Source organism: Nelumbo lutea, chromosome 2, assembly GCF_056320005.1.
Source record: "Nelumbo lutea isolate HS-2025 chromosome 2, American lotus-T2T, whole genome shotgun sequence".
Classification (NCBI taxonomy): Eukaryota; Viridiplantae; Streptophyta; class Magnoliopsida; order Proteales; family Nelumbonaceae; genus Nelumbo; species Nelumbo lutea.
This window is the reverse complement of record NC_142685.1, coordinates 27,013,895-27,026,116: the sequence shown is the minus strand read 5'-3', so window position 1 is coordinate 27,026,116 and position 12,222 is coordinate 27,013,895. Positions and strand designations below refer to the sequence as shown.

Sequence of the window (12,222 nt, the reverse complement as noted above, 5' to 3'; positions counted from 1 at the left end):
ATACAATCAAAAATCACTATCAGCTAGAAGGAAAAGTCCCTGTCCCGGGTTACCTTTCAAATATCGCACCACACGTAAAGCCGCCTCCCAATGTTCTTCACGGGGGGTCAGCATAAATTGAGTGAGCACATGCACACAATAGGACAACTCAGAACGGGTAATGGTCAAGTAAATCAAATGACCCACTAGCCTCCTATAACTCTCTGGTTTTATCGTGAAAGGACCATCTACCAGTGCTAATTTATGATTTTGTTCTAAGGGAAGACCAGCTGGCTTAGCTCCTAACAATTCAGTTTCTGATATGATATCCAAAGCATATTTCCGTTGACAAAGAAAAATACCTTCATGATTTCTTGTGACCTCCACTCCTAAAAAATATTTCAAAACTCCCAAGTCCTTCATGTAGAAGCATTGACTCAGATACTTCTTGAATTTCCAAATGGCATCGCCATTATTTTCAGAGATGACAAGATCGTCCACGTAAACCAAAATATTTAACTGTACCTATCTACGTCGAAGCATAAACAAAGAGTAATCAGATTGCGACTGGGTAAAACCATACTGTTTCAAAGCTATCGTCAGTTTAGCAAACCAGCAACGAGGGACCTGATTCAATCCATAGAGCGACGTTTGCAACTTGCACACCTTTCCAGGCAATCTCGAAGCAAATCCAGGAGGCATCTTCATATAGACTTCTTTTTGTAGATCTCCATGAAGAAATGCGTTTTGTACATCCATCTTATGCAATTCCCAATTTTTAGTTGCAACAACTGCAACGAATGCACAACCTGTAACCATCTTTGCCACATGTGCAAACGTTTCATTATAGTATGTCTCTTCAACCTGTTTGTTTCCAAATATCACCAAACACACCTTGTACCGCTCTATTGTGCCATTTGAGTTGTATTTTATCTTGTAGACCTATTTACTTCCGAGAGTCTTTTTCCCTGGTGGCAAGTCCTCCACTGTCTAGGTTCTATTATTTGCTAATGCTTCAATTTCCTTTTTCATTGCTTCTCTCCAACGAGGGTCCTTGACAACCTCTGAATAATACTGTGGCTCATGAATAGCTGTGACAACTGGTAAGAAAGAGCGATGTCGCAAAGAAAATTTATCACAATTCACATAATGTGTTATGGGGCAGGGAGTAACTGAGGAGTGAGATTGGCGAGATGAACTAGTAGAAGGGCTTAGACTTTGGTTGGAACACCATGTTGTGTGTATAACATAATCCTTGAGACGAGTGGAAGGTTGCTTCACTCTATGACCTCGTCCAAGTTGCTCACTCCCTGTATTCGTTTCTATCATAGAACCCCCCCCCCTTACATCATGCTCCACTTCATCATGCTCATCATTTCCACAACTATCCCCCATTGCTACAACCTAGCTCTGCTGGTCTTATATCCATGGCCTCACAAGTACTATCACCCCTTCCTCTTTTACTTTCACATTCTTCCACGTCACACACTTCATTCTCCACCTGGGTATAATCAAGATGACTATCATTGTGTTCGGCTTTTTCATCATCAATAGCATACGGAAACTTAGTTTCTGAAAACACCACATCCCTAGAACAAAGTATTCATTATTCTCCAAGTCATAAACTCTCCACCCCTTCTTGCCAAATGGATATCCCACAAAGACACAACGTCTGGCTCTACTAGCAAACTTATCCCTGGTACAATTTAGGTTTCGTGCATAACACAAACACCCAAATGTTCGTATATGTTTGTAGCTTGGTTTCTGCCCGTACAACATCTCATACGATGATTTTCCCAAAAGAAGAGTGGAGGGGGTCCCATTGATCAGATATCCAGCTGTCATAACACATTCTCCCCAAAACTCAATAGGGAGATTAGCCTGAAATCGAAGAGCTCTGGCAACATTCAGTATATGTCTATGTTTTCTCTCAACACGTTCATTCTGCTGCAGTGTTCCAACACATGAGTTCTGTTGTATTATACCTTGCTTAGAAAAATATTCTTTCAAGCATGTAAACTCAGTACCATTGTCACTTCTAACTATCTTTATCAATTTATCATATTGGCATTCAACCATAGTGAAGAAATTACGTAAAGTTTTGCCCACTTCACTTTTGTCATTAAGTAAGAAAATACAAACGGTTCTTGAGAAGTCATCAACAATAGTCAAAAAATATGTGGCACCACAAGACGCACGTACAGAGTAAGGACCCCATAAATCACAATGAATCAAGTCGAAAATTTCTTTAGCATTATTTTCACTAGAATCAAACGCACCTCTTATCTGTTTGGCTCTTGAACAAACATCACAAATCTTATTTCCACTCCCACATCTAATGTTCAAATCAGAAAGAAATTTAATTACTTTCTTGGAGAGATGACCCATTCTCTTGTCCCATAACTCATATGAAGCTTCAACCTTTGCCTTGTGAACCTTGCTTGAGCCCGCGCCCTTGAAGTAGTAAAGCCCTTCGCGTAGTTCACCCGCACCATACCATCCTCGAAGTGCGGTCCTGTACAACACAAAACTTATTAGTGAATTGGATATTACAATTTGACTCCTCAAACAATTGCGACATAGATATCAGGTTACAATTCAAACGAGGAACATAAAACACATTAGTAAGCTTCGTGTGTTTATTTAAAATGATTGTCCCTTTCTTTATTTCCACGGCATGCTTTCCATCGGGCAATCCAACCGGACAACCAGTCACAGTCTTGATATCATGCAAGTGGCTCAAGTTGTCGGTCATATGGTGTGATGCTCCTGTATCAATTATCCAATTCATACCTGTCAACTTCCATTTGTGTTGGGTTTGCAAGATTTCAAGAGATTAAGAAATGTGGTCCACTGTTCATTAGTCAACCTACTGAATGCTGCACGATCTCCCTCTGTCGCGTGGAATGGTTCAGAAGTTTGCCCTACCGCCTATGCATCATTTGCTCTTTGTACGCCTCCACGTCCACGACCAGTTTTGCCTTGTACTCCTCGGCCTCGTACTTTCCCATTTCCAGTAGATCTCGGTCGGTCTCCCCACTAGTCTGGGTAGCCGATGAGTTGAAAACAACTCTCAACTTCATGCCCTATTTGTCCGCAGTTCGTGCACACTCTAGATTTTTCTTTTGTGTCATATCCCGTTCTTTTTGCTCCAACTTGCACCTGCACAACAAAGCTCATCGCCTCCCTTTTTTTCTTCTTTTCCGCGGTCATGGTTCTCAAGCGCTTCTCTTGTATCACCATGGCATAGGCTTTCTTCAAGCTCGGCAGTGGATCGGTGCCCAGAATATTGGAACGCACTGTTCCATACACTGCGTCGTCCAAGCCCATCAAAAATTGATGGACTCTTTCTTCTTCTCGTCTCTTCTCCAACTTCGCAAACGCATGTCGAGATTTTCTCGTAATTAGCAAGCTCTTCCCATATTTGTTTCAATTTGCCATAATAAGTCACGATTGGGAGATCAACATGTTTGCTGTTCGTGAGATTTGCTTTGAGTTGCTGAATTCTTGGCCCATTGCCCACTGAAAAATGCTCTTTGATGTCGTCCCACAAGTCTTTCACAACCTCCATATACGTGATTGTAGAACGCAGGCTTGGCTCTATCATGTTGAAAATCCACGAAACCAACATCGAGTTTACAGTCCACCAGTCTTCCAATTCTGGTGAATCATCAGTGGGCTGAGATATAGTCCCATCGATAAATCCAATCTTCTTCTTAGCTCGGAGTGCCATCCGCATTGCTCGAGCCCATTCTTCATAATTGTCTCCTTTCAATTGAACTTGGGTAATTATATTATCCGGGTTGTCATTGACAGTCAAGTAGTATGGTGAGACTACCTTCTTGCTTCCGCCCTCACCTTCATTCTTCTTCTCTTTTTCATTCGCCATTATCAATCAACCAGAGCTTGAAAACGACTCTGATACCATGAGAAATTTTAGGTGAAAGAGAAAGATAATGGAGAAAGCTTTTGTGTCCTTTCAGCCAACGATTACAAGCTACATATATACAAAGTTCCCTCACAAGGATATCGGCTAACAACTAAGAAACAAATTACTGACTCCTAAAATTATGATAACTAAAACCAATTTGACAACTATCCTAAACTAGCACAAAGATTACATCATAAAATATATACATGAAAATATACGATGAAGCTCAATAGTTTACCTCGTGCAGAGAGAGAGAGGGACGAGGGTTTACCTTCTAGAGAGAGAGAGGGAGTGAGTGATTACCTTGTACAGAGAGCGAGGGTTCACTGAAAGTCGAGAGGGTTCTGTGGCAAGAAATGAATATCCAAACACCTGTATCTCATTTATTCTTGCCCATTCTTTTACAGAATCGGCACGAATTAAAAAAAAATGAAACTACAGGCAACGAATCAAACATGGTCTAAATATAGAATCAGAAAGAATTAAAAGAATGAGGCTACGGGCAATGAACCAAACATGGTCTAGTAATTCATTTACCTATGCCAACATTGATGATTAGAAACTTTTAACGACAGTTATTATTGCTGCCATAGGTTCTCAACGGATTCATGCCATGCCACCCATGCCACATGTTCATGCCTTCATATATTGATGATATAATACATTTTGTATCGAATGTATTGTATTGATATTTTGAAATTAGGCCGAAATTCAATTACTATGCCATGATATAACCAAATGGCAACCACGGCCCAATTGATTGTTGAGGGGCTTTCTCCACCAATAAAATGAGATTGCTCAATGACTGGACAATGTAAAAATGGTTAATATTTCTAAATGCATGTAGTTTGTTGAGCACTAGAATTGCGTATTCTTGGCTCTTGGCAAAAGGCCAAACGAAGATAAGAAGGCAGCCTGGGGATAGGACTGTCAGTGGACCAATATTTGGATCAAAGCTTGAAAAACTGATCCAGAAAGAGAACCGTTTTGGCCTCCGGTTTTCAGGTCATTGGTTAAACCATCTGGGTTGAATGATTTGACCCATGACATAAAAAAAAGTTAAATATAATAATAAATATATAATTTTATAAATAATTAAAAAAAAAAATATATATATATATATATATATATATAATTGATAAGTTACAATGAGACCAAAACCCTATGATCTGTTTCGGAAGATTCAAAGTATCGATACAGGCCGATAAGTATTGGTAGGGCATATTCGCATGTAACAGTGCTTTTTTTATGTTTTATTTATTTTTTTTTTCAAAACCGGTTCAGAGGGGTCAGTTTAAGTCCTGACTATCCTCTGAACCATGGTCTGACCTGATACAACCTCTGGAGGGGCATATCAGGAAGCCATCGGCATGATACGTATTGGTCGATACGGGTCGGCCAATACGTGTTGATACTTTGAACCTTGCAATGTTCCCAAAGAAAGAAAACATTCCTGTTCAATGGTTCCAAACTTCCAATTGCCGCTGCAAGTGGTGCTAGCCGGTTTTGGTCGCCGCTGCAAGAGGTACTCTGTTGCAGAGATCAATTTGTTAGGGATTGTTAAACTTTAAATCCAGAAATCCAGACATTTGACAAAGAAAGTTTTCAAACCACCAGGACACCAGATGGTCGGGTGATGTAGGAACAAACTAAAGCCCAGTTTCCTTCATGCATTCTCATGCTTCGTTTTACGATTCATACAGCCGCATATAATATTTGGGTCACAACTACACATTTAATTTGGTTACTTGAATCTATCTAGAACTCAGGAATTATACTTCAAAAGAAAAGAAAAGAAAAGTAAAGAAAAAACTAGAAATCATAAGGTTTTTAGATGAACTGGGAAAAGGGGTGGGATCATCTATCTTCACACTATTTGAAAAAAGAAAAAAAAAAAAAAACAAAACAAAACAAAAACTAAAATGTCACCTGGTGGTTCACTGCAAGTCATGGTCGTTGCGGCAAGCGGTGTGGTGGCCGCCGGTACCACTCTATAGTCTTTAAGGGAGAAACAAAAAGCCTTGAATCAAACATGAGAAACGGAGAGTGATAAACTGAAAAAACTCAAGTGATGGTCCCCGGCTCAACGCTGCAAGTCATGGCCGTGGCCACTATACAGTCCAGCCGCTGTTTCAACAGTTTTGCCTTAGAAGAAGTCTCGGGCTGAAACAGAACCGATACTTGCCAGTCTGAGCTATCAGACTGTTTTAGAACATCTGTCTGGATCTTCCAATCTGTTCAAATTGGTTTTAATTTAGATTGGGTCCAACCAAACCTCTGTCAATGGACCGGATATTGGTTCTATCCAACCTAGTCCAATATAAGTCCATTACAGATGGACCGGGACCAATCCAATCCAATAAATACTTCGGGCCATAAAACCTGGACTGGTCCATTCAATGTCTTATTGGACCGTTCAACCCATTCAAATTGATTGGACGGAACCCAACCCAAACCCGGTCCATCGACACCCCTAATGCATCACGGGGAAGGAAATTTTGGAGCTAACAACCAATCACTCGAAAGAAAAAGTTAAACGGGAAGATCTCACAAGAGAACCATCTTCTACCAAAACTACAAGATAAACCATCAAGAATTTTATGCAGCAAGAAGGGGTTCAGCCTTGGAGAGATCAATAACTCATTTATAGACATCGGGCTAAAAACCTGTGGGCTGCAATTTCTATATAGATTGAATTCGATGGATAAGCATGTTCTAAAAACCGAAAGAAGAGAAAAGATTGGATATTTGGTAGGGAACAGCATTAGAATAATATTACAGTTGACATGACTGACTTTTTTTGGGTAGAAAGACATGACAGTGCTCAATCCCCTCCCTATACCAAAGCATTTTAAAAATTACAATGGTGGCAGTGGTGTCCTGATCTCCAGAAACCCATTGCATATTTTACAGGATTTCTTTTGATCAATCATACATCCCCTCCTGCTCCCAGACATCCACAAGAAAATCTACCATTTCCTGCCAATTTGGAGAACAATAATTAATCAGTTAAAAAACAAGACATTGTAAGAGTGGATGGATTTTCCATGGCCAATAGCAGACTTACAGAGAGTGGTATAGGCTGGGGGAATGGCTTGTTGGTTCCAAGTAAACTGTCATATGTCGCATTCCAACTGCAAAGCCACAATGGGTTTACCACAAAGGGACGGCACGTGTTGAAAATAAGCATCAAAGCAAAATTGTGAATAATCAAGTATTAATTAAGAAGGAAATACAATTAATTAAAATCTTCCTGTAAGAAAAATTCACAGCCCAAATTACACTACATAAATTAATTGATCTCACCACCTCAAATGGTGAAAACAGGACGAACAGGATAATCAGATAGGATGTACAAAAGGCTTTCAGTTTGTTATCCATGACCATGATCTACCTCAATCAATTAGGTATATCATAGATGAGAAAGATTTGGATGAAAACTAAGAAAATTAGAAGGATTCTCAGTTCTAGTTGAAATGTGTTAAAAGATTGGTTGATCAGTTATGGGGGAGGTAGGTTAGAGGCTTCTGCTGCTGCTTACACGAATAATAAGCAAAATGACCTATGCGAGAAGGATCAAACTTTATGCGCCTGAACAAATATAGTAAAGGGTAAGATTCACACCTTAACCTGGGTTCTTGGACCTGTTGTGTCCGATTCTCAGACCTTCTATTTCCAACCCATTGCTGCCTAGTTTGATTCCAGAGAAGAAGACCTGGAAAAGACATATGGAAGCCAGTTTCGTTAGTTGGAAGGCATGGAAAACAAGAAAATGAAAGAGGATTTTAAAGAATCACCACATCCAACAATAATACTATGAGAACCATTTGTTTGAGCCAGTGTTTTAAGACTTGGAGCGGACCGGACAGTTGAACCAGTCAACCAGGAAAACAGAAGACATTCTGATTTTTAAAAACCTTGGTTTTCCTTTTTCTGAAAAACCAATAGAAGTGATGAAAAACCAGCAAAACTGTTAATAACCGGCTAGGTTTCAATGACCCAACCAGTTTTCACGAGCCACCTGTGACACTAAATGATTACCAATTTCAAAATGGTGTTAGAGAGATTTGGACTTGGGTTCTCTTAATTACATTTATTAGCCTTAAATCATCAACCCATCTTGTCTTTTGTGCTTACTTTTGCCTCTTTTAATTAAATGTATATATTCTGAAAAATTGCAAGCTAAAATATTTGAGACCTAGTCATTTATATCAAAAAACAACGCTTTAATCATCTAGCCACCGCTTACAAGTCTATTTTTATTTACAAAATATATTATATATGTTTTTTATGCGACTTGCAGTGAAACTGTTTGACCCATGACCCAGAAAGCATTCCGGTTTTGTGTCCAGCCTGTCTTAAAACACTGGTTTGAACAGCCAACAACAGGGATCTAGTAGGTCAAAGGTCTAGCTAATTAGATGATCCAAACAATTCAGCAGATGGGCTTTCACTAAGCATTTGACAAAACTGGCCAAGGTGTTAAATGAATAAGAATATTGGATAGTCAGATCTATCTAGTCACGCTGACTTTTATGATATCAAATAGCGGGTCACAGATTGCATGCAGCATGTTGGGCACTTGGATCACATTGTTGTATATCCAAACATCAGTTCTTTTAAATAACGTATGCAAGAGGGACAAGAATTAAACTTGCCATGATTAACAAACTCAGTAGGGTTGCTGGTACTGCCAACTCCGTGGGGATCTACTTGATACGAGGTGCTAATTGAAGAAATGCTTCTCTGAGATTGAACTGCACTGTTGTCCATCTCACATGTGCTGGTGCTCCAAAAATCCTCAGATATGCTAGGTTTCTTCACTGTACGACCTCGGATTCTCAGTCCCTTTGATGGCTCGTCCACAGCGATGATCGGTGTGGGCTTAGTACAGCATCCAAGACAACCTCTGCTCTGTTACAAATCAGGTTTAACCACATAAATGATTAGTACCGGACACCGAATGGCAATACTTTGCATTCAGACCAATAAAAAACAATATGAAAGCAAAAGAGATAATATCATTATTTCCAAGTTGAAAGTAAACATGGCAATGTTGTGTTCAGGAAATATCAGGAAATTTTGTCATGTTGCCAAAATTTGTATTTGCAACAATTGATCAATTCTTTCAATCAAATTGAAAGTATATTTCATGATATATGTTCTAATCTGCTCTCATTCTAGAAACACCTTTTCAAGCCAATTGATAAAAAAAAATCATTTCAAGCCAAACAAAGAAGCGAAAATTAGTGTAAACAGATACATAACAAGTCATGGTTGAAGCTATAGGTTACAAAGCACTGGCAACAGTATCAGTAACGTGCATCAATCGGGATGTTTTTGAAACAAATGAAATTTCCAACAATTAGAAAGCCTAAAATACTACATGATGAAACATACAAAATCACCTATGGGTTTTGGTCAAACTAGTATTTAAGTGGTTACAACAATTAGTCAGAACACTCTGTGTAAACAAAGCTGATACAATTTTACCCAAAACAGGCAATGTGATAAAGCAGGATGAAGAAGCGAATCAGTTCCAAAATAATATTAGAAAAAACAAAATTTCAGTAATTTGATTCAAGTGGTGGTTGACAAATGAGTTTGTGAAGGGAAATTGATACATGTAGGCTATTTGTCATTTACCCATAAAAAATCAATAGAAAAAGAACATTCCACTCATGTGGTAAAGAAACACAAAGAACTCCCATGCGTGCATCATTTGTATTCACAGGATACAATCTCGAGCAGGTAAGTATAAAATACATGTATACTTGTCAACCCAATACCCAAATTACTGCAAAAATCTGGTACAATAAATGTCATAAAGCAGTTGTCTTCTCCCTTTCCTATAATATTTACCATGAAGTATGCATACTGAAAAGATAATAAATAGAACAGATGAACATGAAGGTATCAAGACAGATAATTGTGTTAAAACCATGACCATAAACTTAATCTTGAATGTTGTATGCCAAAAAATCCTTTCTTTTTTGAAAATGGATTCCATCCTTACTATCAAAATCACTACAATGCAAGCACTGACCCACGATTAGCATTCGGCAACACAGTTCTTCCTTCATAAAACAATGTACCTTCAAATGGATTTTCCCTGACTTGGCCAACATCCTCTCTATCTTCCCTTCCCATGTTAGAACCTTCAACTTGAAAGCACAAACCCCTAATTTAGTGCTGTCCATCATCTCCCTTGCACATCCCAAACTATCCCAGTCAACTATATCTTTTTTTTTTTTTATCACCAGTGAACTATATCTTTTATAAAATGTTGGAGCTACTCCAAGCTTGCTTAGGATGCATAAAGTTACAAACGTATTGTTTTCTGGATTTGTCACTTATTTATCACATCAACTTCGCTTCTACCACTAACTTTGACGCTTTTACATTTATTTAGAAATGAGTACATGATCATGAAGACTATTATTATCACAAAATCCAAAACAAAAGATATACAATAATACAAATTTACAGAAGAATATTCAACTGCCAACATGTAGACTATTCCAAGGTTATTTCTTAGAAAATGAGGAAGAAAAAAAAACGAAACTACAAGAGAAACACAAACAAGGAAATCCAGTTTACTGTCTTACACTGAACAAAGCCCCAAATTTTCCCTTTAACTTCTCCGTAAGATTCTGTTTCAGAGAGCGCAAGTAAATCAAAATAAAAAACCAGTTACACGACCCTTTACAAGCACAAATCTTCCCCATTTGCAACCGATTACAGAAGCTAAAATTCCAACATAAAATCCATTTTGGCCGCAAAAGCAAGGTATAATTTTCTCAAGCGTCAAGAAAGGAATGCAAATCAAATAATACTAACAACAATAAAAAAAAAAAAAAAAGCCCCCAAAGATTTACGTTTTTATTAACAAACCATCCAGGGTTGCTTAACAAAGAAGCAAAATGAGATTCTAAGACAAGACAAGCATAACTAAGCTACAGCAGCATAGAAGAATAACCGAAGGACAAAATTAGACATAGAAAAGTCAAAACAAAAGAAGAAGAAAAACACCCGGAATTTTTTTTTCTAGATCTACGACGGAAATCAATTACTTACCCCATGCATGCAAAAATCTGACCAATCCAGGAAGTAATAGATCCACAGAGTAGCATTTATTCCGAAATCCGCAGTCAAATCTCAGATCCTTGTGTCGAATCATCGAATCCAGGATCAAATGACCTGCAAGCCCTGCGATAAGAACGGATACAGATAAATCCCAGCTTCGTCTCACAAATAAACAGAGAGCGCGTGTATAAAAGCGTTAAAAGAAAAAAATAATAATAAAAAAAACACTAAAATTCAACTAGGGTTCCAGAATCTGAAGAACATACTTCTGCAACTCCATCACCCGTCTTCGTCCTATCCCTCACCCCACTCCCTCCTGTCTTTTTCTCTGTGTTTCCTGTAATCGATCGCCCTCTGGTTAATACAAACCAAAGGGCTCTTTTCGCATCTTCTTCTTCTCCTGCCAATTATCGGGAGTACAAAAAATAAAATAAATATTAAAAAATTATTATTAGAGATAAAAATCGAGAATAATTTAATTTAATAATAACTACGTGTTTTACCGTACCACTCACTCGTTTTGTCCGCGTTTGGCTTTGGCAATGCATCCACGAGTCTCTCTCTCTCTCTCTCTTGGGCCGTAACAACAACCACAAGATGGGCCACAACATACTCTGATCTTGGGTCTTGGTTGAATGATTAGGATGATTTATGTGAGGTGAGTTTGTGGGCCCTTGCTGCAAGTGATCAATTTTTGAATCAGGATAAGGAAGAACCGGTTTTGATCGGGATAAGTAAGTATGGCCTTCAAACTTCAAAGAAAGGAGGTGGGCCGTGGGCCATAGGGCCCACTAATTTAGAGGCCAGAATAATTCACCAGGGTCCACTGTTCAAAGGATTTGGGACCTCCTATAAGTAATGAATCGGCCCCTCCAAGAAGGGATTAACAAGGCCCATATAATTGCACACTATTTATTTTAACCATGATTAACAAACCCAATTAGGTAGTGATACTAAAGGGAAAAAGGTCCATATTAATTGAGTGAGTTGATAATAATAATAATAATAATTAAATTGATGATGCATATTTATGCAAGCCATATCATAAATGGACCCCATTAAGTGGTGGGTCTAGGTTAGTTGGGTGATGAGCCAAAGGTGAGATAGGAGTCCAGCACTATGCGGATCACTAATTGAGATATGGGCCGTGTGCACTAGTGAGCAAATGAACGGCCCAGACCATTTAGTTGGATGCAATTTGTTTTAATGTTTTCCAAGTGGGGTTC

The 12,222-nt window shown here is 38.6% G+C and overlaps 1 protein-coding gene across 3 annotated transcripts; it reads right to left on the bottom strand.

The window, feature by feature from the left end:
* Window positions 1-6,579: 6,579 nt before the first annotated feature.
* On the bottom strand, window positions 6,580-11,401 carry LOC148869401 (uncharacterized). 3 transcript variants are annotated; one of them, XM_088969125.1, is made up of 7 exons: window positions 11,263-11,401; window positions 10,988-11,119; window positions 10,519-10,563; window positions 8,569-8,824; window positions 7,535-7,625; window positions 6,978-7,044; window positions 6,580-6,889 (listed from the first exon to the last, which is right to left on the bottom strand). In XM_088969125.1, exons 2-7 carry the CDS (start codon window positions 10,994-10,996, stop codon window positions 6,836-6,838), a joined length of 522 nt encoding a protein of 173 aa, XP_088825251.1. In that variant the 5' UTR covers window positions 10,997-11,119; window positions 11,263-11,401; the 3' UTR covers window positions 6,580-6,835. The 3 variants fall into 3 exon arrangements, with proteins under 3 accessions (XP_088825251.1, XP_088825254.1, XP_088825252.1); XM_088969128.1 differs by lacking the exon at window positions 10,519-10,563; XM_088969126.1 differs by lacking the exon at window positions 10,519-10,563 and having other exon boundaries at window positions 8,569-8,819.
* Between the last annotated feature and the right edge of the window lie 821 nt (window positions 11,402-12,222).

Coding starts and splice junctions, on each gene's coding strand:
- LOC148869401 (XM_088969125.1), bottom strand. Junction 7,626..8,568: donor TACTGAGTTTGTTAATCATG/GCAAGTTTAATT, acceptor TGTCTTTTCCAG/GTCTTCTTCTCTGGAATCAA. Junction 7,045..7,534: donor GTCCAAGAACCCAGGTTAAG/GTGTGAATCTTA, acceptor GTGGCTTTGCAG/TTGGAATGCGACATATGACA.